The sequence below is a fragment of the Sclerotinia sclerotiorum genome, genomic scaffold (assembly GCF_000146945.2).
Source record: "Sclerotinia sclerotiorum 1980 UF-70 scaffold_16 genomic scaffold, whole genome shotgun sequence".
NCBI lineage: Eukaryota > Fungi > Ascomycota > Leotiomycetes > Helotiales > Sclerotiniaceae > Sclerotinia > Sclerotinia sclerotiorum.
In genome coordinates, this window is record NW_001820820.1 from 684,307 (window position 1) to 704,632 (window position 20,326).

Here is a 20,326-nt window from a genome sequence, read left to right on the forward strand (position 1 = left end):
ACTTCATTCAATTACGATTACGCATTGGGAGGCGGGCAAACATATATTATGTTATTATGTTTATTTATACTCTATACGAGTATTATGATACCAGCAACAAGGATTTAAGGAGTTTGTTTATGCATGGACTGATGGATGGATGTCAAATCAGGAAGGGAAAAAAGTTTCGGGATTTTTGGTAAGGCGGGGGGAGGTGGTTGGTTGGTATTTTTCCCTTTTTTTGTGGTATTATACGATGTGATATGAGATGATGGAATGGAATACAATACAACGCAATAAAATACAATACAATGCGGGTGGTATTTGGTATACCTATCTATACACCTCTCTTTTGCAAAGTTATTAGTACTTGGTAGTCAGTGATAGGTAGTTAGTAGTTAGATGATATGATATTACAGTAATATTATGTTATAATAGATGAAATAAAATCTCACAAAATGAAATAATTAAAGCCAAGTTTAAGTTTTTGATATTTTGAATATTAATTTCATTCAGTTTCATTTCATTTCATACATCTCATCATCTCATCTATTTTATCTTTATCATTGTCTTTATATTTATTTTCATCTTGGAAATACTTATTTAAAATTTAAAATAACCCGCTCGCTTGCTCACTCGCTCGAGATACTCTTCACTTCTAACTTCCTACTTTCTACAAAAAAATCCAATTCCAAAATCTAATTTTTTCAAATCCTAAAAATTCAAGTCCTCAACCATATAGCTCAGACACCAGCACCACCAGCACCACCACCAAAAATCTAAGCCTCAAAAAGCCCCTCACCCTTCCACTCACCTTCCCCCCTAGCAACCCTCTCCCTCTCCTCCCAATACCCATCCTTCCCATTCCTCAACGCCCAAACCTCCTCTCCCTCCCCCTCATCCTCCAAACCCCCCTCAACCCTAATAAACCACCTCGGTTTCCACTCCTCTCCCCGTTCCTCCATACTCCTCCTCCTTCTCCTCTGCGCCTCCTCCAACTTCGCCTTAACATCCTCGGCCTCATCCAACTTTCCCGCTTCCGCAGCCCGCTGATCCGGTCTCAACCTACTATCCGTATGTGCCATCTTTCCCTTTTCAATTTCCGTGATTTCATTCAATTGAGCTGCGAATGTAGTGAGCCCGTAACAATTCGCCGCATTGTCTACTAAGCTTCCAACTTTCCAGATTTCGACTCCGGGACGTCCTCCTTCGTTGATTCGGAGAGAACTCGTCCAGTTTCCTTGGAGACTGACGTTTGTGTGTTTGCCTTCCCCATCATAGGCCTCCACACCTACATCTTCACTTCTACCTCCAAACATGCCTTTTTGTTTAAATTCTACCAAAGCTTTTGCACCTGTACTTTCATTCGTGACTGTCATGTTTCCCACTGGTTCTACGTATTTTTCACCCATGACGACGTTACGTAGAAAGGCAGTTGCGACATTCCATGTATAACGTTCTTCGATTCCATCTGGAAGACGAAGAACCAAACGCGCACGACCTTCCGTAATAAGTTCTGCACTTTTACCCCAAAACTTTTGTGTTGGGGCTGGTGATTGGCCAAATGACCATTTAGCGGAATCGGCTTGACATGCCATGCGAACGGGACGATGCGAGACTTTCTCAACGAGGAGACGGAATCCTCCAGGAACTTCTTGTTCGCTTCGGACGAGCTCGAAGGTTTCTCCTAGCATTGGGTTGAAAGGTTTGCGAATTGCACGCTCTTTGGCTCGGCTATTACTAAATTGTGACACGGCGAATGCTGCTACATGTAACAATCTTTTTGTAGAATCTTTTTGATCGGCAGCTGCATTTAAAATATTGCAATACTCGAGTTGTTCTGCCACGCGTTGTAGTAAAGATAGTGGTTCGTTGGCTGAGACTGGCATACTAATAGTACTCAGATCTTTACCGACGTTCTTTCGTAGGAATCCTATCAAACTTGGAGGCAGAACTGTTGCAGGTGGAATGCCCTTTCGTCGCTTTGGAGCTACCTTGATTGGTAGAGGGTCTAAAGTCTTTGGCTTGCTTGGGAATAGTGCTGCTGCACCATTGACATGTTCGACCTCTTCACTTCCTCCACTAGAAGAAGTAGAAGCACCACAATCATCTTTTTCCTCCTCAGCTTCTGACGCTATGGTTTCTTCCTCTGCACTCTTACGATTTATAATCATAACCTGTGAACGATCTGGATCTCCAGCCTCTGCATCATAGAATTCCGCTGTAGAAGTTGAATCAATGCTGTGTGTAGATCTAGCAGACAAAGGGACAGTGTTTGCTACACGACGACGTTTGCTGCTAGCTATCAAAGTTTGAAAATCCGAAAGTACTGAATCTAGATCATTGAGCAAAGACGTGCAATGGTCATGGATATTTTGTTCCTCATATGAGGTCTTTGACTTTTGAGGAGTTGTTCCACTTGCCTCCACCTCACCACTAGTAGCCGGAACTGCAAGTTGTGCGGTCATACTGCGTTGCACAGTTGGCGGTGTGCCAGGTGTGGCTGTGGGTGTGGTCGACTTTCGTTTCCAGAAAGACTTCTTTTCACTTGTTTGCTGGGGTTGGTTGGTTTGTGGAGTAAAGTAATCACCTGCCTCCTCAACTAAAGGACTTCCGGAAGGAGCCCCAAGAAGACTTGAGTGTCTCCTATTTGGGGTGGCGGTATCCTTTGACAATCTACGAACAGCATCCCTAGTACCTACAATCCTACTGACGAGACCTTCAATCTGGGCCCATTCATTCTCCTCTTCCTTGTTCGATGGGGCATGTAGATAGCTGGTCCTAATTTTCAATCCTACATCTGGTGTGGGCATCGCCTCGGTATCGACAGCTCCAACAGCACCCCTGGCACTATTGCTAGCTTTCTCCAAAGCTTTCGTCCAATCCTCAAAATCCTTTGCATTATTTGCTTTCAAATGCCAGATTTCCGCACCAGAATCGATGTTGATTTCCCTCCTTCTCTCGTCTGCCGCAATGGCAGCTAAACTCAATGGAATTGCTCCCCGTAGCGCCGATGAATTGCGACTATAGTAATAGGACAATGTGCATGTCGCAAAATCCAAAGAGAAAAATCTGCGAGCGTATCCTTGCCCCTTCTTCCTTCTCCTCTTCTGTAACACGCCCACATGGTAGCTCGAAAAGGCATTCTCACTATCATTTCTACTCATCATCGAGCTTCTACTGGCACCGCGACCCATTGCGGTACTCTGTAGACTTTCCACGGATTCTGAAGCTGCTGCGGAGGGATTCGGACTTGGTTTCCTTCCAACTTGTGCATGCGTACCATCCAGACCCTGCAGCTTTTGTAGATGTGTCGAGTGTGGAGGGGCATTAGAAGGATACGTAAGAAGAACGAAGGTGGCAGTCTTAGATATTTGTTTCGAGAACGTATTGTCAAATACCAATCCGTACATTCCACCATGACCAACCGGCACTGCAAATGTACCCATGGATACCTTGTCTGCCTCGCATTTTCCACACCATTCAACTAATATGAAGCCTTTTGCCTTTAGTTGTTCTTGCGCTGTGGAGGAATCATTTCTTGAATCGGTCGTAGCGGATAGTCGTCTCTGCGAAGTGTGATCCAGCGATTGCATGGAATGGACAGCATCGTCGAAATTAGCTTGTCGCGGGGTAGAGGCATTACTTGATGATGATCCCCCTGGTCCTGGATGCTTGACAATTCCAAAGTTTCTAATATAGTCAATAAATTATTCTAAATTTAGAGAACAGAGCTATCCCACATTGACTTTTTGTGCGGTTGAACGCTCCATGAGATGGTATGTTTCTCCTCAACCTTGACCCATCGAACAATATACGACTGCATAAATCCAATTAGACAACCATAATATCCACTTCGTATATCACACACACCTTGCTATGAATCTCTAATTGCTCCATGCCAGCCATTGTGCTCTGATTTGTTGCCCTCGCTCTGATCGCTCATCCGAAAATCCCGTAACAAGTCGTGAAGATGTTCAAAGTCGAGCGAGAGAGAGTGAGAGGGTTTGTGGTGGCAGGAAAAGAAGGCCGGGGAAGATCGAATACTCCAGGAAAATCAATGCAGATAAAGAATGTGAATTATGAAGTGGAGAAAGGTCTAAATTAAGAGTGAGGTTGGGATCTCCCTTCGTAGATGTATGGAGTATGTTGATGTCTAGAATCGAGTTTTGTCTCTGATAATACCACGTATTATTCGGTACGGCGTTTGTCCCTTTCGATCGTATATTGGACTACTGTGCTATGCCATGGTGTTATGCTATGCGTGAGCTGTATTTGCTTGTTTGATAACTTTCTTACGTTGGTAAACCCTGAAAATAGTACTCGGCCCAGTCTTCAAGGCTGGGCTGAGCTCTCACCGTCAGCGGCTGACAACAGTCAATGCTCTTTATGAATATTGATTAAAAAGAATTATGAATCAATTATGAATTGAGTAACAAAATCTATACAATATGTAAGACTTATCAATACACCGATACATCAAAACAGATATATGAAAACAAAATACCAAGTACCCAAATATCGAATACCTATTTAGTACACTCGATTAGAAGAAGTAAGATCTTACATACCAGGTAACCCATCCAACCATATAAACAAATAAAAGGTCACCACTCCAGGTACATCCCAATTCGACATCCCATTCAGTACACGACGATCATAAAAGCCGATCATAAAACCCAACCAACAAATAAAACATGAAGAATCCAGCACACCTACACAGCATGGAACAAACAGTCAAACATAAGCACTACATTAACCAGGTGCCTACCTACATCTGGTATCATTTCTAAGTTCAGCTATCGATTCATCTACTCCGTACGGAGTATATATACATACTCTAACTATACACAAAACACGACTACTCCGTCCGAAATCATAATACCTCGGGAGTTATATTATGGTATTGGTGCAAACTCTCTTATAAGTACAGTAACAAGCTCAAGGATTATAATCATCTATCGGATGTAAATGTTTGGAGTGTTACTGCACAGGAAAATGAATTCATATGGATGGCAAAATAGAGAACCAAGGTACCGACTAATAATTTAATAAATTGCCCAAGTTCTATTTTTCATGAAAAGTACTATCAGGTACTGGGTATGTACTCGTAAATAGATCTGAATTAATTACTCCGCATAAACTTGGCTCGAATTTTTGCCTTAGCTTTAGCTTTTAGCCTAATGGATAGTACCGTCCATTTTGAACCCCTTGAAATGCTAAAGTTAACCCCTGAAAACTTTTGTTACACGTTGTAGAAGAATGCATTGTAGGTTGTCTATCATATTTGACCCTCATCCCCCTCAGGTCATTAGCCCCCAAAATACCCCAAAATACCCCCTAATCCTCATCATCTCCGGTTCATTTCCGCAGCGTGGCGCAGTTTGAATCCATTACACAGAGCCTTCATATCAGGGTATGGACTCTTTAATAATTCAAAAGCATTAGGAACGACCCGTACGGCCCATGAATTGACGCGCGCTTGTTGGCCAGCTTTAAAGCAAAGATGGAAATACCCAGGATGTCTTGTATCAAGACAAAAGGCATATACAGATCGCTTAGGGTTGGCCTCAGTGTAGGTGGTCAACCAACGCTCTAGAAAATGATGTCAGTACATTTCTTATATTTCATGACTTAATATGAACAAGTCTTACCTGTGTCAGCCCTGCTGCCTTTTTGGAATTTCTCATGCAGCATCATCTCTTCAACCTTCTTGGACATGGCCTTAACATGATCCACGATCAATTCATCGAGATCACTATAGTTGTATTTGTTGCCAATTCTCAACTGTCGTCCAACTGAGAACTCATTCTCCTTTTGTAGCTCCAAGACATCAAGATGCTGGTACACACCATCAGCAACTTTCCACGTAACTGCCAAATGATCATTTCCTTTGGACGAAGGACGAATGACAGCATCGCCAGGGGCTTGCGAACCGAGGTACTCTTCAGCTTGTGTCGCATTGAATGGTCTAAAGAGGGGGTGTTTGACAACTCGTTGAACGCGGCCGGTGGCCTTGTCTTTCTCGCGCAGCTCTTCCCTATCTTTTTGCTCTTGAAGTGAGTCCCAGGTACCTATATCGCGATCGATGCGTTTCCTGTATGGTCGCATTTGTGACTCGCGAAATGATAGCCTGGCAGCGAAGTTTCGTCGGTCAACGTCGAGCAGTTTAGCTTGAGCAGTTTGGCCAACAGAGAATAAACGATGAAGAGAGGCATTGGGGTTATCTGAACCATCGTCTTTCTCGACACGGCCTTCAATGCCAGAATCCAGCTTAGCGATAATGAAGTCATCCTTTGCCACTCTGATGTTAACAGATACGATCATGCCTTCGCATAACGATTCATGAGTTTCTCCGGTCAACATGGTGAAAATATCATCATCCAACAGTATTCCAAAGTTGCGTCGCAGTTCTTCATATGGTTGTAACAATTCCGCACGAATGGTCTCGAGTGTGGCGCGTTTGCGTTGATTGTAATTCCTCTCCAATTGATCGGCGTACTCTTCAAGAATTAGGTCGTTCACTTTTTCCTGCTCGTCATCCTTGATGAGCTTGCGGACGATAGCTCCTGGTCCGCCCTCATCCACTTCTGCTTTTACATCCTCTTCGTCAAGCTCGAGTGCATCAGCTGCCATTTTCCTACCAAGTTCATAGTCCTCTGGGTGCACACGAGTATTGTCAAGGTAGTCAGAAGCGGGATTTGCGCTGTCATACTCCATGTAAAGAAAACTGGCACAGTTATTCCACACTCGGGGACCTACGACGGGCAGCTTGTTGTTATCTGGATCACCAACGAGCTCCTCGCGAGTGTTAACCACACCACCATTGGCATTGATGGATTTTAGGACAGCGGTAGCCTTTCGAGGACCAAGACCACAGATGAAAGGCAAGAGGTTTGCTGTATAGGCGTCATTGACCGCTTCGTTGATATTGACTCCACAAAGGTTGACCATATCTACCATCGCAGTTTCCAGTTGTCTTCGAAGCTTATCCTCGGGTAACAACTGTTGACATGGGTGGAAAGATAATGAAACAATATCCTTCCCAAGGGCTGCGTACTCCTTCATTGGATTTTGAATATATTTAGCCAAACCAACACAATACCTGGCGAGTGGTGCAAATGCAGGGTGATCAACAGCGGCTCTTGGGCTGTCTTTATATAGTCGGGCTACTTCATCGTTCACGACAATAATGTCCAGAGGCTCAGTTCGCTCCTCACCATTTTCATCCTCAAACTCATTTCCTCGCAGAGAGTGTTCCTGCACCAATTCTTTAAGGCTTAATACAAGCTTATGAGTCTCGACAGAGAACCCGCTAATTCCGAGAACATCGGGTTTCTTACTGCGTACCAATTCGACAAATGCTTCTCTAGCTCTGTGATCTCTTGAGAGATTGTCAAACTTTCCGTGGTCCAAAACTCGACCGTCTTCTTCAACATACGCCCAGCATACAGCATCACGACCGGGATCACCGTTGCCATTGGACAAAGCAAGAACTCGAGGAATAGTGCCCAAAACCATGCCTTTTGGCTTGTATGGCGCCTGATCAAGTTTTCTTGAGTATTCTTCTCGACAAACTTTAAGGATAGAATCTTGGCATTCTGTTCGCATGCTTTCCTTCACTCCTTTAGTGATAGTCCTTTCGAGTTTCGTGAATGCCATGTCGAGAACTTTTTGTCTTTCGTCATTCCAAGCATCAGCGACCTCACTGTAGTTATCAGATCTAAATTCTCCAAAAATTTGTCGTCGGAAATCCCGCTCATTTTGAAGAGATACTCGAACCTCTAACAAACCTTCTTCCTCGGCTTTCAACATCTTTAAGAACATTTCAGGCTTGCTAGCGATGTCGCTAAAAGTTTGATTCTTGAGGTATTTGAGTTCATAGTATGGGTGTTGTTCATCAATCTTTTTCAGACCTTTATCTGTTCTAGCACAGCTGACAAGTCCTCCCATGTAATGATGTTTCCTGAAATGCTGGCGCATCTTCGGGCTCATAAAAAGTTCCTCGGCATATAAGCTTCGTGCTGCGTTCAAAACGGCTTCACCTGTGGTGAAATCATCTGAGCTAGTCAGGGTGTCGGCAAGATCAATTGGGTTCAAAGGAGGGTCCTCTGTATATTTCTTGCGGCCTTCTAGTAGAAGATTTCCGGCAATCTCATCGGCCGTGATTCCATATGCTCGTACAAGTTGGTAAGCCCCGCTCTTGCGTATACGATCGAATCTTGATGCTTTGTTCCCGGCTCGTTTTTCTTTGACTTCACCATTGGAACCTTGCAAAGACTTGATTTCTGATGAATACTGGAAATAGAGGTAATCCTGAATATCCTGGAGCTCTTCCATGGTCTGAGCGTTCGGTATCATTTGCTCAAAGGTTGCATCACTAATACTGGCGGCCAGCTTCAGGTTATCGTAGGTCTTTTCAAGAACATTTCGCTTGTCGATTAGTGCCCTAAACTTCAAGTCGAGTTCCAAAATGCGCCAGAGGTCGTCTTGATTCAAGAGCTTGTCGGCGGTTACCTCGTAATCGGGGCCATCTGGATTATTAGGATCCGATCGTGTTTTGCTCTTCCTGGCATGGATGAGATAATCCTTTCGGTGTTGAAACACGTAAGGAACTTCAACTTCGTCCACAACAAAGAACTCTAAGACTTTGCTGATAGCCTTGGTGAATGGCGCTTGCATATCTCCACTGAAGTTCTTTTTCGGCCAAATGAGACTTGTGATCCATCGAGCTTCCTCCTTGAACTGTTCGTCGCTAATTTGTAAATGTTTGTAAGGCTTGCGGTCGAGCTGGAATCGTTCCGGTTCATCAGAGTATCGAATAAAATTATCCTCGTCCGTAAGTAGCTTCTCTGCGAGCTGGGAAGGTTCGAAGACATCCTTTAGCTCAAGATTCTGGTCGCCAGCTTCCGCTGCTTCGGCTTCATCTTCCAAAGCGAGAGCCCAATCGTAATCCTCACCATTTCCAAAAATAGCTTCCATATCATCTAAAGCATCCTTATCAAGACCTGCTGTTTCTGCACCACCAACGTAACCCTTCTCTCTTGGACGAGCCACCTCTCTTTCCTCAGCAAGTCTATCCCTTTCGTCATCTTCCAGCTCGTCTTCCTCGATAAAGTCTGCGAATTCATCAATGCGATGATCTGGGCGTGCGAAGGAACGCTCATACTCGAGAGGTGCGTCTTGTTCTTCATCGTCAGAGAAGATTTGGTCCAGGCCGCGCTCACGATCATGGTCGTTATCGTCTCGGTGGCCACGCTTAAGACGCTTAAACTTTGGCTGCATGAATATTAGCAGAGTAATTAGGTAGACTCAAATATAACCAACCTGCTGTGTAGTCTTCCTCTCCCATTCTGGATTTGCCTCTCCGATGAGATCCAAATCTTCGTCATCCAGACCCTCCTCTTCACGCTGCTCTCTCCGGCGTTTCTTTTCTCTGCGGCGACGCCTACTTCTCGCGTCATCATCGTCTTCTTCATCTTCATCTACAATAAAACCTTCCCGAATCTAGAAATGTGTCAGTGACGACGCGCAAATAGTGATTTCAGTAGTAGAGCCAAATACCGCACGAGCTGCCTCCTCATCATCATCATCTTCTTCTTCACTCGAATCATCCTCCAAGCCTCCATTTTGTCGTCGCGGCTCCGCTGAGCGAGCTTCGCCAGTCTCCTCATCAAATTCCTCATCAAGTTCCTCTTCATCAACCTCGACGTCACCGTCAATCAGATCGCGCATACTCATGATTGCGGTGTCCTTTACTAAATTTTTAATTGATTATTGAAGGAAAGAATGAAGACTACTAGGTCACAATTGCCGCATACAAAGCAATTGTGATAAATTTTTGTGAAAAGGATTGTAGTTGAAAGCTGAAAGTAAATTGAAAGATTGGCCTTTGACAACTTTTTGGCAGCCTTTTAGTTCTCGCGACTGGGAGTTCCGAAAGTGAGGCTTGGAGGTGATTGGCTGCCACAAATTCAAGGCCAAATGCGCCACATTTGTCCCTGGATTCGGCATAGCTTCCGTCGTTCTAGTCAGGTTCTAGCCACAATACAATAGCTGCTACATGCCACCATCAATGTCGATAAGTTCATAATAGAATGTACATTTGGAATCAATTGTCAGGTCGAGTCAAGGGAAGCTTTGATTATGAATAACAGGAAATCAATTATTTCTCCAAACAGTTCTTAGCTGTACTATCTAAAGGTACCTGCCTAGTAGTAAACTTACTCTCCCCATTCAGATATCAGATCAGTATCTAATATCCTTGTACGGAGTACATGTGTTGGATGCATGTCTGGAACCAAGGGCTGCCCGATGTGTCTGTAGGAAGGAATAATAAGTAATGGCTTCAGGTACCTAGGTAGGTACAGATAGTAGGATGACAAAATTTTCAATAGAACTAAAAGTAGAATTGGAGTAGAACTAGAACCAGAACTGGAACTGGAACTGGAACTAGAGCCAGAACTAGAACTACTAGGTAGGTAATTCAAAGCAGTCATTACTACCTACTTTGGTCTACCTACTTTGGTCTACCTACTACCTCTGTACGTACTTATCATCAGTCAGGCAAATGAATCAATCAATCTGTACCGTAGAACTCTGGAAATTAACGATCAGTGGGGTATTCCAGCACAGAGCGCTTCATACTTCAAGTCTTTTGGTCTTCTGGTCTCCATCATTTGGCCCCCAAGCTTTCTTGAGACTCTTATTCGTCCAGATACTAAACGCGCCTACCAAAGAATGGCCAATGCAAAGTTCTCTGTAGAGGCTTAAGATATAGATGAGACAAGCACGAACGAATAGCTTCAACTACACAAAGATAACAGAAGCAATAATATTGGTGCTATATAACTAGTATGTATATATATTGGCGGCTTATTAGCTAAAATCTCAACTCCCCTTCCCCAAGGACGTTGGCCAATACCATCTCAACCATTTAAGGGGTAAAAGACATTTCAATAATATTTTTTTTTCTCCTCCAACAAACTTAGGTACATTTTCATTGTTCCAATTTCCCAGACAATATTTCCCGATTTTCTCTCCAACCGCGCCTCCACGCTCTTATTACTGTACATAGTAAGTAGTATTTGCCATAGCGCCAAACTCAAACGAATGTCCCGCTTTCACTGTGTCCCTCCTCCACCAAATCCTATAATCCTCGACGACAAGTAAACTATCCCATCTACTTCATTCAAACTCCTGATTATTTCGATCACTTTAAAGACTCATCCATATAATAGGGGTTGAAGGAATTCACCAAATACCTATCTATTTATTCATTCATTCATTCACTCATTATCATTGCATTTAACTTCTTGCTCATACGCTCGTGCAGAGAGCACCTTCCTCAAGCGCCGACTAGGAAATTCAACCACATATCTTTGCGCAAGTCTTCAAACTCGTTTTACCTCGACATCTTTCATTGCTGTTAGCTTTCAGGCTAACCTTACAAAATGTCGGACGGTATTGGTTCGGTGCGCACATTGAAGAGGAAGAATGTAAAAGGTCTGGCATTGAATGCACCCCCACCTCGGGCTGCAGCACCATCCGAGGGCGATTTACAGATTCCTGGTGGAAATAGCAATGAAAGTAGCAGGCAGACTGCACAGTTAGAAATTGGAATCGAATACAAGTTAGATTTGAAGAGAGAGGATCTAGAAGTATTGAAAGATCTCGGTCATGGAAATGGAGGAACCGTCAGCAAAGTTAGACATATGGCTACAGGCACGGTAATGGCAAGAAAGGTATGCTGGCACAAATTTCGAGCACTTGTACTTCAAACAGCCTCTTATGCAAACATAGGTTATTCATGTCGAAGCTAAGAAGGAAATGCGTCGTCGAATCGTTCGAGAACTACAAATTATGTACGACTGCAATTCGGAATATATCGTCAACTTTTATGGTGCATTTTTGAGCGATAACAATGATGTTATTATGTGTATGGAATATATGGATGTTGGGTATGATGACTTCAAGATCTCTATATGATTAGAATGCTGGAGCTAACTATTCCTTAGGTCTTTAGATAGAATCTCTACACATTTCGGTCCAGTTCGAGTCGATGTTCTAGGAAAGATCGCAGAAGCTACCCTGGGAGGTCTCACATATCTTTACATCAAACATCATATCATGCATCGAGATATCAAACCATCCAATATCTTGGTAAATTCAAAGGGTCAGATTAAGCTATGTGATTTTGGAGTTTCAGGAGAGTTGGTCAACTCAGTGGCAGATACCTTTGTTGGAACATCGACATACATGGCGCCAGAACGAATTCAAGGACAAAAGTACACTGTAAAATCTGATGTATGGAGTTTTGGTCTGGCCATTATGGAGCTGGCGATTGGAAAATTTCCTTTTGATGCTAGTGAGCACTTATCTGATGGGGATGGTGCACCATCTGGTATTCTTGATCTTCTCCAACAAATCGTTTATGAGCCTGCGCCAAGACTACCAAAAAGCGAAGCTTTCCCTCAAATTCTTGAAGATATGATCCAGAAATGCATGTCCAAGACACCAGAAGAGAGACCCACACCTCAAGAGCTTTATGTAAGTTACATTTTTCCAAAATAACGTTCAAGTTAATATACTAACGCACTCTATAGGAGCGTGAACCTTTCGTCCAAGCTGCCAAGCGAACCCCCGTAGATCTCCGGGAGTGGGCTGTTAGTATGTTAGAGAGAGACAACCGCAAGTCACATCTTGCACCTCAGTTATCGCCAGCTAGTAGAGATGTTTTACGCGGCGACGATTCACCAAATGCCTCGCAAACCCCTACATCTGGAGATATTCCCATAAAAAATGCTGATATACGTTCGACGATAACTTCTCCGCAACACACCGAAAACCACCACCAAAGATCTCGTTCTCCTACCAAGAACGGCAGTATTTCCGGTCGAGGAAGTGAAAGGTTTCATCCCGGTCTACCTGTAAGAGGCAGCACCACCAATTCGATACCAAAGCTTGCCGCGTTGAATGCACCAGACCCACACGATGGCAATGGTTCCTCAACTGGACCAAATTTCAACACGACTCTTCCAATGCGTCCAGCTCCAGCAGGACCCTTACCACCACCACCACCTAGAAAGCAATCCGAAGATAACAGCCATAAGGAAAGTCGACGCCAAGCAACCTTTGGCAATGGCTTATACGGTTCGGGCTATGCGGCCCAAGGTGCATAAAATTTCATACTCAACATAATGCATTGACATGTTTACACATATTTCTCATATCATTGTGAAGCGAAGAGCATCTATTTGGCGTATCGTATTCATCAAACTTATAATCAAGAGATATATCTGATTTGAGAACGAATACCCTAGCTGGCTTCGTCTTAAATCTCCATATTGTATGTCTTGTCTATGAATGTGGAAAGTCTTCTTTGTATCAAGTAGGGCCGTTGATAAAGTGTAGGTAGCATGATTTGTATTCCGCGGATCAGAACGATGTGGGTAAATGGATGAATCGATGGGCGGAGGAATGATTGCGTGAAAATACAGAAGATAGGAATATAGGATTAGGAATATAGTTAGCTACTGTAGTAAACAGACTCTTGGGATTCGTGTTGTAGGGCGTTATTATTATACTACTTTGAAGAATATATTGTTTGTTTTTTGTACTTGTTTTTTTTTTTGTGATTTTTGTATGTGTGTTTGAGGCTGATGTGTGTTTGAGGAGCATAGATAGGTGGATCAGTTGGGTTGGGTTGGCTTGATGGATTGTGAGTAGATGGATCAGTTGATAGGTATGTACTAGTAATCTACTTGGATATTCTCTACATATACACACAAATATTGTTATACTATACTCTATTCCACTCCCCGCACATTCCAAGCTCTATACCAAAAAGACAACTAGATCCTCTAGGTATATTATTATTTTATACCCCAACATCAATATCAATATCAATATCTTTTTCAATATTGTGTCGCACTATACTATACTGCAGTTTTTTGGGACATCTGTTTATGTTGTGTGAGATTGGATATTGTGGATAGATAGGTAGATAGATGGATAGGTGAGTAGGTGGATATTAATTAGATGTTTTTTATCTTTATTGTTATTAGCTATTTGGAGAGGAGGGGAGGCTGGGGGTGCGCTTTTGGTGGAGGAATTTGGCTTTTGGCTTTTGGAGCAGGAACTTAGGATAATGGATGGATGATGTGATGAAGTGATAGATGGCTTATTTTTTGCGCTTTTTTTGGTTTTAGGTCTTGTGTTGGTTGAAATTGGAGTTGGTTGAAGTTGGTTGATTGTATGTATTTGTATATATACTTGAGAATTAAGATGAGGTTTTTATAGATTAGGGGATTGGAATGTTGTTATGTTATTATGTTGACGGGGTTTGTGGGCAAGTTTGGGGGTTTGTAGTGGTGTGTATGTGTGTGTATATATAAATGTTTAGTATTAAAATAATACGGATTGGTAGCTAGCTATTGTTGGATATATCATATTCTCGAATCTTGCTTCGATTCTTATTTCTATTCTATCGCCGTGATATAGTGACATTTCCTTCTATTGGCTATATAGATATTGAATTTAAATATCAAACTAATGTCTCGAATTTGGAACTGGAAATCACTTGGTATAATATCGATGTTGATTGAGGTATTTGAAGTTTCTATGTGGCTTTAAATTTTGGATATAGTTATGACTTTATGAGTTTATATTCTCAAATTACTTGAGCTATTTGACCTATTTTGAATAAGAGTTCAGGCTTTTGGAATGCATTGCGCCGATGGATATGGAGAGAATTGCTAGATGATGCCATGATAGATAGACTACTTTAATTTTTTCACAGTTTTAGTTTAAATTTCATACTGGTTACTTCATAAATTCCTTGCATCAAATGAGTGAATTCAAAAATGCAAAAGTCTATTCACAACTCCACCTTCTTCTAATTATATCAAAGAGATAGGGACAAAAGTAATTTTTGTTATTTTCCAAATTATACAGGTAACAGGATGACTCTACTCCTTTTCCTTCGCTTCGGAAAACCACTTGAGCTTGAGAAGCAACTTTATGTAAGCTTTGTAAGCGAGCACAGTAGATGTTTGTTAATATCTACATTATTTATTGTTTATTGTAATGTGTTTTCATTAATTTGTTTATAAAGTAAATCCTATTCCTAGGGTAGAACCATGTATGCTTGCCATGACTCAGAAGCCACAGCCAACAACAAAAATATCCCTTACAACCTTTACAGGGTAAAACTTGGCGCTAGAAGAGCAAGAAGCGGGATAGATGTTTACTTTATTTTTGCCTTAAATATCATCCGCATCATTTGTAGTTGCGTATATGGATAAAGAACTTGGGTAGATAGATAGAATAGACAATACAAACTATTCACAAGAAAAGAATTGCTTAAATCAAGAAAAAAATCCTTCAGAAATTCCGCAAGAATCCTTGGTACAGCGTAAAACATCAATGCTGTGATATAAATCATGACGCCAACGGATTTGAATATGCTTAAGTTGGAAGCGGGTGGTATGATATGGGCTACAGTCGTGAAGTTGTCGGTATGGATATATTCCCTGATTATTTTTGAGCTATTTGTAGCTTTTTCCTGAGAGCTTTTTCGGGTTTACTCTAATATTTGGGATATAGAGCTGATTCTGGTAGAGTTCATTGGCTATATAGGCTTGAGAAGCTCTCACGAAAATGCATGTGTTGTTTTGAGTGCAATTTGTATCCTTCTGGCTACGTCTATGCTGCTGTTTTTGGTTCCATTTGGGGGAGAGTTTTGAGTGTTCGTGGAGATAATGGGAGTGGAGGTGACCGAGGTGAGTTTGGGGATGGAAATGAGATGTGGTTTATGGAGAAGGGTAATCTGGAAGCACGTGCCGCTCCTGCTACTACCGGCTACTACTGTCGCTGTCGAAGCCCATTGATGAGGAAGAAGTTGGGACTTTCGATGGCGATGAGAGTTTTTAGCCTAGGGAAGAGACCACCAAACTACCTGTAAGGGGGTTTTTAAATTTATGAATTGAGAACACTTTGATAGTTTTAACTACAGGAGAAGAGCACTTTAGTTGCATTTCACAAGACCTAGACATAGATGTAGCTCAAATTAAAATGCTTTGGAACTGCAATACATAAAGCGGATGGTTGGATTTTTCAAAGATTGCTTCCTCTTTGTCGTGGGTTCATTTGCTTGGATTTGCCTGTGTGCTCAAGTTCAGAACTAACCAAGTCAATTCAACGGCGCCTTGCACCCGTATATATTCCAAATGTGAAGATATGTACATATGGTAAGATCTTGTGAGAAAAACCCTCAGATGAAATGAATATACCCAATGCACAGTACTAGCAATTAAGTTATGATTTCTTTTTGATCATAGATCACCTTAAAGCACTGGTGGAGAAATGTAGATAAATATCTTAAGATTGACAATGGCATTCGAGGTATACACTATACATACATAATACTGGCCAATCTGATATATGGTTCTCGACGTATTAATCGAAAAGAAGAGGAGAGGATGTTGTGGAAAGATAATGGTAAGTCGCACTAATCACAATCTATAACGTGGGGGTTACATATTAACCCCACATCCGCCACTTCCATATTTGATCGAGGAAGATCATAATCTTTCTTACATAACCTTCAACCATCTGCTTGGTAAATACGATGAACATCCTTCCCAATCACTTCTCTTCAGTACTTAAGTTTGCATCTAGATCAATTGTTAGTAGGAAAATTTGTTCTACCGACATACCTCTCACAAGCTCTTTGAGTATAGGTACTGGTATTCGCTGTAAGAGGACCTTCAGTATGACAACACGATCATTAGCTGCAGCTGGAGGAGATATGAAGGGAGTGAGACGTTTTGCTCCATTGAGGAAGGATGGAGATATTGGGGTAGCGGAGGTAGCGGAGGTAGAAGGTATCAGAACATTGAAAGGAATCATCTTTGATATGGATGGGACTTTGTGGTGAGTAGATTTATGTTGAATTTTTTGGTCATTTGAGTTTAGGTTTTGATTTATAGTATTGTGGGACTGAAAATGTATATTTGGGTTATTTTGGGAGAAGAGAGCAAAAATTTAGGATTGGGGTGAAGAGGTGAAAATTCTGCTCCTTTTGAAGTTTCGAAGTGAGCAAAGTCAGGTGAGGGATAAGGAATGATGATTGCTTTTGCTTGTGTTTCGTTTCGCATGGTTATTTTTGTACAGCGTTCTGGAGGCTAGAGTCTGGCAAGTTGTTAGACTTCATTTCATGACACAAAAGGATTGAATGTCTTGGATAGCGGTGCTTGAATCATGTGTTTCTTGATGTGATTGCAAGAAGGATTTTGCCAGTGAGGAGTCGCTCATGGTTTTGTAAGCTCATGCCATTATCTGCATCTAGAATTGATATATTCTGTCGCACCCTTTCACAAGCTACAAATACTTTCTATTAAAATCACCATATTGATCAACTGCTTCCTCTCGAACGCTATGACTAACTTATCAACAGTGAACCGCAGACCTACATGTATGTATAGTACGACACACTCCTTTGAACTCCGCCTCGTATCAGTATCCATTGTCATTCCTTCCTTAACCCACAATAGGTTCGGGCAAATGCGAAACGCTCTGGGAATCGACAAATCCATCGACATCCTGGACCACATCTATTCCCTCCCTGTCTCCGACCAAGAAGCAGCTCATGAGAAAATCCGCACTATAGAACGCGAAGCCATGCTCACCCAAGTTCCCCAACCAGGTATTTCACCATTTCTCCTTCACTAATTCCCCATTCTATACTAACAAACAACCAAACCCCAGGCCTTCAAACCCTCTTCACCTATCTCGCAACCCTTACACCTCCCCTCCCCCTCGCAATCCTAACACGCAACCACCCACCCCCAGTCCACCACCTCCTTACCACCCACCTTCCACAAACCCCATTCTCGCCCATCATAACCCGCGAATTCCGACCTCCAAAACCTCATCCCGCAGGAATTCTCCACATAGCAAAGGAGTGGAATGTCAATCCAGCCGATACGATTATGGTGGGCGATTCGATCGATGATATGAAAGCTGGGTTTGCGGCAGGGGCCGCAACGGTGCTCTTGGGGAATAGTGTTAATGGGCAGTTGTGGGAACATGAGTGTACGGATTTGGTGGTGAGGAGGTTGGATGAGTTGGTCGGGATTCTAGAGAAGGGGTTTGTGGGGAGGGTGGAGAGATAGGGGAGTAGATAGGAAGATGGAGGTTGAGAGGAAGGTGAAGGTTAAGAGAAAGATGAAGGCCAAGAGAAGTTGGAGGTTAAGAAGATAGAGGTTAGGAGAAAATTAGAGGAGAAAGACTTTGGGGTGAAATTGCTGTGGATATCGTTACCTTAAAATGGTAGACTAGAGATCCTTTTCAAGACGAGTATAGATGAGTATAGATCTTAAAGAATATCTCAAAGTTCATACACAATACTCACAATAAATCCATTTGTCACATTCATTCAAGACACAAAGTATAAGTTAAAAAAGAAAATAGCCATTTGTGTAAATACCCTAAGCGACTGAAAAAGAAATAAAAAAGTTATAAAAACCGGGCCCAAAAGTCGAAGTCGAAGTGAAACTTTACTAATACATCAATCCTGAAACATCCCCCATACAAATATCAGAAATCCACCCATATCCATTCCCACAACTCTACTCATAAGCACCACTTCCCTTCTCATCTGCCGCCAAGGCCGTCATATTTCTATTCCCAACCTTAATCAAAGTCTTCTCATGCGGAAGCGAATCAATAACATCATCCGGCAAGCCCAAGGTATCCTTAACGACCTGTCTAGGAGTCAACGCCAACCATTGAGCCACACTAATATCACTAAAGACCGGTTGTTGCAACACCTCCAAAAAGACCACATCTTCCGTACCGGTGTTCTCAATGTAATGCGAGTTACTGGCGGGAATGTATCCTACGTCTCCGGCCGTGTAGTCGAAAGTGCGACTGCTGCTAGGAGCGGAGTAGATGGTGATGCGAGCGGAGCCGGAGAGGAAGTAATTCCATTCGTCGGATGTGAGATGCCAGTGGAGTTCGCGCATGGCACCGGGCTCGATGGTGACGAGGGCGGCGGCGAAGTTGGCGGCGATCGGGAAGGTGGTTGTGTCGATTATTTTGACGGATCCACCTGGGACGGTGTAGGGTTCTTGTTGCGAGAAGTGGTAGGTGTAGGAATCTTTCTGAGGGAGGGGGCCTGCGTCGCTGGTTTGGTTTTGCGTGGAGATGTTGGCTGGTGCGGGGGTGCCGTTGAAGATGTATAGTTGATCGGATGGAAGTTTGTCGAAGGAGGAAACAGGGGTTTGAAAGTTCTTGGAGAGGACTGATTTAGGGTTTCGGAGAAACATCTCGGAGACGAGGACTAGGGTTGGAAGTTAGTTATGTGTCAAAAATAGTGTGGAGGAATATGAGGAAATAAAATTATCGAGTAGTATAAAATGAAAAAGGAATAATGCTTACAAGTGCCATCTTCTGAGAAATCTCCATCGTCGAAAATCAACAAAAACTCACAGCCCTCATCCAGCGCTTGAATAGAGTGAGGAACACCGGCTGGGAAGAACCATACATCGCCTGCGCTAATATCATCGATGAAGCTTTCACCTTTCTCGTTAACAGCAGAGATTCGTACACTTCCTTTTAGCACCAATGACCATTCATTTGCTGTGTGCCAGTGTAACTCTCGGTATGCTCCTGGTGCAAGACGCATATCTACACCAGCCATTTCAGTCGCAATAGGCATTTGACCAGTGTTTTGTTGTCTTGCCCATCCTGATTTCTTGCCAACGCCCAACCTATTGTGGGACATTCCCATTGGCCATTGGGCTTGTGGCATATCTCCACTGTCTGTTCCTGGTGGAGCGAGGAGATCAGGATTCAACCTCTGATACTCATATGTTTCTATGATAATGTTAGATTTGAATTTCTTCGGTGACATTTATTCCAAACTTACGTGGCCCAGGATCAGTTTCACCTGTCGACCCTCGAATAGGCTGAGGATTGTCAACACTGTTGAAATCCAGAAATAAACCCAGGTCTGAATCTGCTTCCTGACCAATGACAAGTGGGGTATCTGGCATGATGGCGGAATCCGCTTTAGACAGAGAAGATGACTTCCCGGATTCGCCCAAAAGTGATTTATGTCCATAAAGCGACCCGGAGGCGGCTGTAGCAGTAGGTAGTGGTGCAGATACACCAGCTATAGCTGCTGATTGCTCGGCATAATTCATCTGAGGTCTAGGGGCAGGAGCTGCAAGAACTGCTGGAAGAAGTCCACCAGCTGCAAGAGAAGTGAGCAGGAAAGTTTTGGAATGCATCATGAATGAATGAATGTGAATGAATGTCTGTATGTTTATTGTCTTCTGTT

General features: G+C 42.8%; 9 protein-coding genes across 9 annotated transcripts; 4 read left to right on the plus strand and 5 right to left on the minus strand.

Moving 5' to 3' along the window:
* Positions 1-104: 104 nt before the first annotated feature.
* Positions 105-3,888, minus strand: SS1G_10788 (hypothetical protein; the record flags this gene model as incomplete). Its single annotated transcript, XM_001588291.1, has 5 exons — positions 105-128; positions 285-316; positions 794-3,672; positions 3,723-3,799; positions 3,853-3,888. The coding sequence occupies 5 exons, from the start codon at positions 3,886-3,888 to the stop codon at positions 105-107; spliced, it is 3,048 nt and encodes a 1,015-aa protein (XP_001588341.1).
* Positions 3,889-4,237: 349 nt separating this feature from the next.
* On the minus strand, positions 4,238-4,570 carry SS1G_10789 (hypothetical protein; the record flags this gene model as incomplete). Its single annotated transcript, XM_001588292.1, has 2 exons — positions 4,238-4,325; positions 4,551-4,570. 2 exons carry the CDS (start codon positions 4,568-4,570, stop codon positions 4,238-4,240), a joined length of 108 nt encoding a protein of 35 aa, XP_001588342.1.
* A 759-nt stretch (positions 4,571-5,329) lies between these two features.
* Positions 5,330-9,720, minus strand: SS1G_10790 (hypothetical protein; the record flags this gene model as incomplete). The annotated part of the gene is made up of 4 exons (XM_001588293.1): positions 5,330-5,574; positions 5,634-9,258; positions 9,307-9,486; positions 9,544-9,720. The coding sequence occupies 4 exons, from the start codon at positions 9,718-9,720 to the stop codon at positions 5,330-5,332; spliced, it is 4,227 nt and encodes a 1,408-aa protein (XP_001588343.1).
* A 573-nt stretch (positions 9,721-10,293) lies between these two features.
* SS1G_10791 (predicted protein) lies at positions 10,294-10,752 on the plus strand (the record flags this gene model as incomplete). The annotated part of the gene is made up of 3 exons (XM_001588294.1): positions 10,294-10,301; positions 10,400-10,456; positions 10,542-10,752. 3 exons carry the CDS (start codon positions 10,294-10,296, stop codon positions 10,750-10,752), a joined length of 276 nt encoding a protein of 91 aa, XP_001588344.1.
* A 680-nt stretch (positions 10,753-11,432) lies between these two features.
* Positions 11,433-13,160, plus strand: SS1G_10792 (hypothetical protein; the record flags this gene model as incomplete). The annotated part of the gene is made up of 4 exons (XM_001588295.1): positions 11,433-11,723; positions 11,782-11,939; positions 11,997-12,528; positions 12,585-13,160. The coding sequence occupies 4 exons, from the start codon at positions 11,433-11,435 to the stop codon at positions 13,158-13,160; spliced, it is 1,557 nt and encodes a 518-aa protein (XP_001588345.1).
* Positions 13,161-15,422: 2,262 nt separating this feature from the next.
* On the plus strand, positions 15,423-15,943 carry SS1G_10793 (predicted protein; the record flags this gene model as incomplete). The annotated part of the gene is made up of 2 exons (XM_001588296.1): positions 15,423-15,493; positions 15,586-15,943. The coding sequence occupies 2 exons, from the start codon at positions 15,423-15,425 to the stop codon at positions 15,941-15,943; spliced, it is 429 nt and encodes a 142-aa protein (XP_001588346.1).
* Positions 15,944-16,626: 683 nt separating this feature from the next.
* Positions 16,627-16,890, minus strand: SS1G_10794 (predicted protein; the record flags this gene model as incomplete). Its single annotated transcript, XM_001588297.1, has 2 exons — positions 16,627-16,655; positions 16,698-16,890. 2 exons carry the CDS (start codon positions 16,888-16,890, stop codon positions 16,627-16,629), a joined length of 222 nt encoding a protein of 73 aa, XP_001588347.1.
* A 654-nt stretch (positions 16,891-17,544) lies between these two features.
* Positions 17,545-18,155, plus strand: SS1G_10795 (hypothetical protein; the record flags this gene model as incomplete). The annotated part of the gene is made up of 2 exons (XM_001588298.1): positions 17,545-17,686; positions 17,749-18,155. The coding sequence occupies 2 exons, from the start codon at positions 17,545-17,547 to the stop codon at positions 18,153-18,155; spliced, it is 549 nt and encodes a 182-aa protein (XP_001588348.1).
* A 456-nt stretch (positions 18,156-18,611) lies between these two features.
* On the minus strand, positions 18,612-20,276 carry SS1G_10796 (hypothetical protein; the record flags this gene model as incomplete). Its single annotated transcript, XM_001588299.1, has 3 exons — positions 18,612-19,324; positions 19,423-19,860; positions 19,913-20,276. 3 exons carry the CDS (start codon positions 20,274-20,276, stop codon positions 18,612-18,614), a joined length of 1,515 nt encoding a protein of 504 aa, XP_001588349.1.
* Between the last annotated feature and the right edge of the window lie 50 nt (positions 20,277-20,326).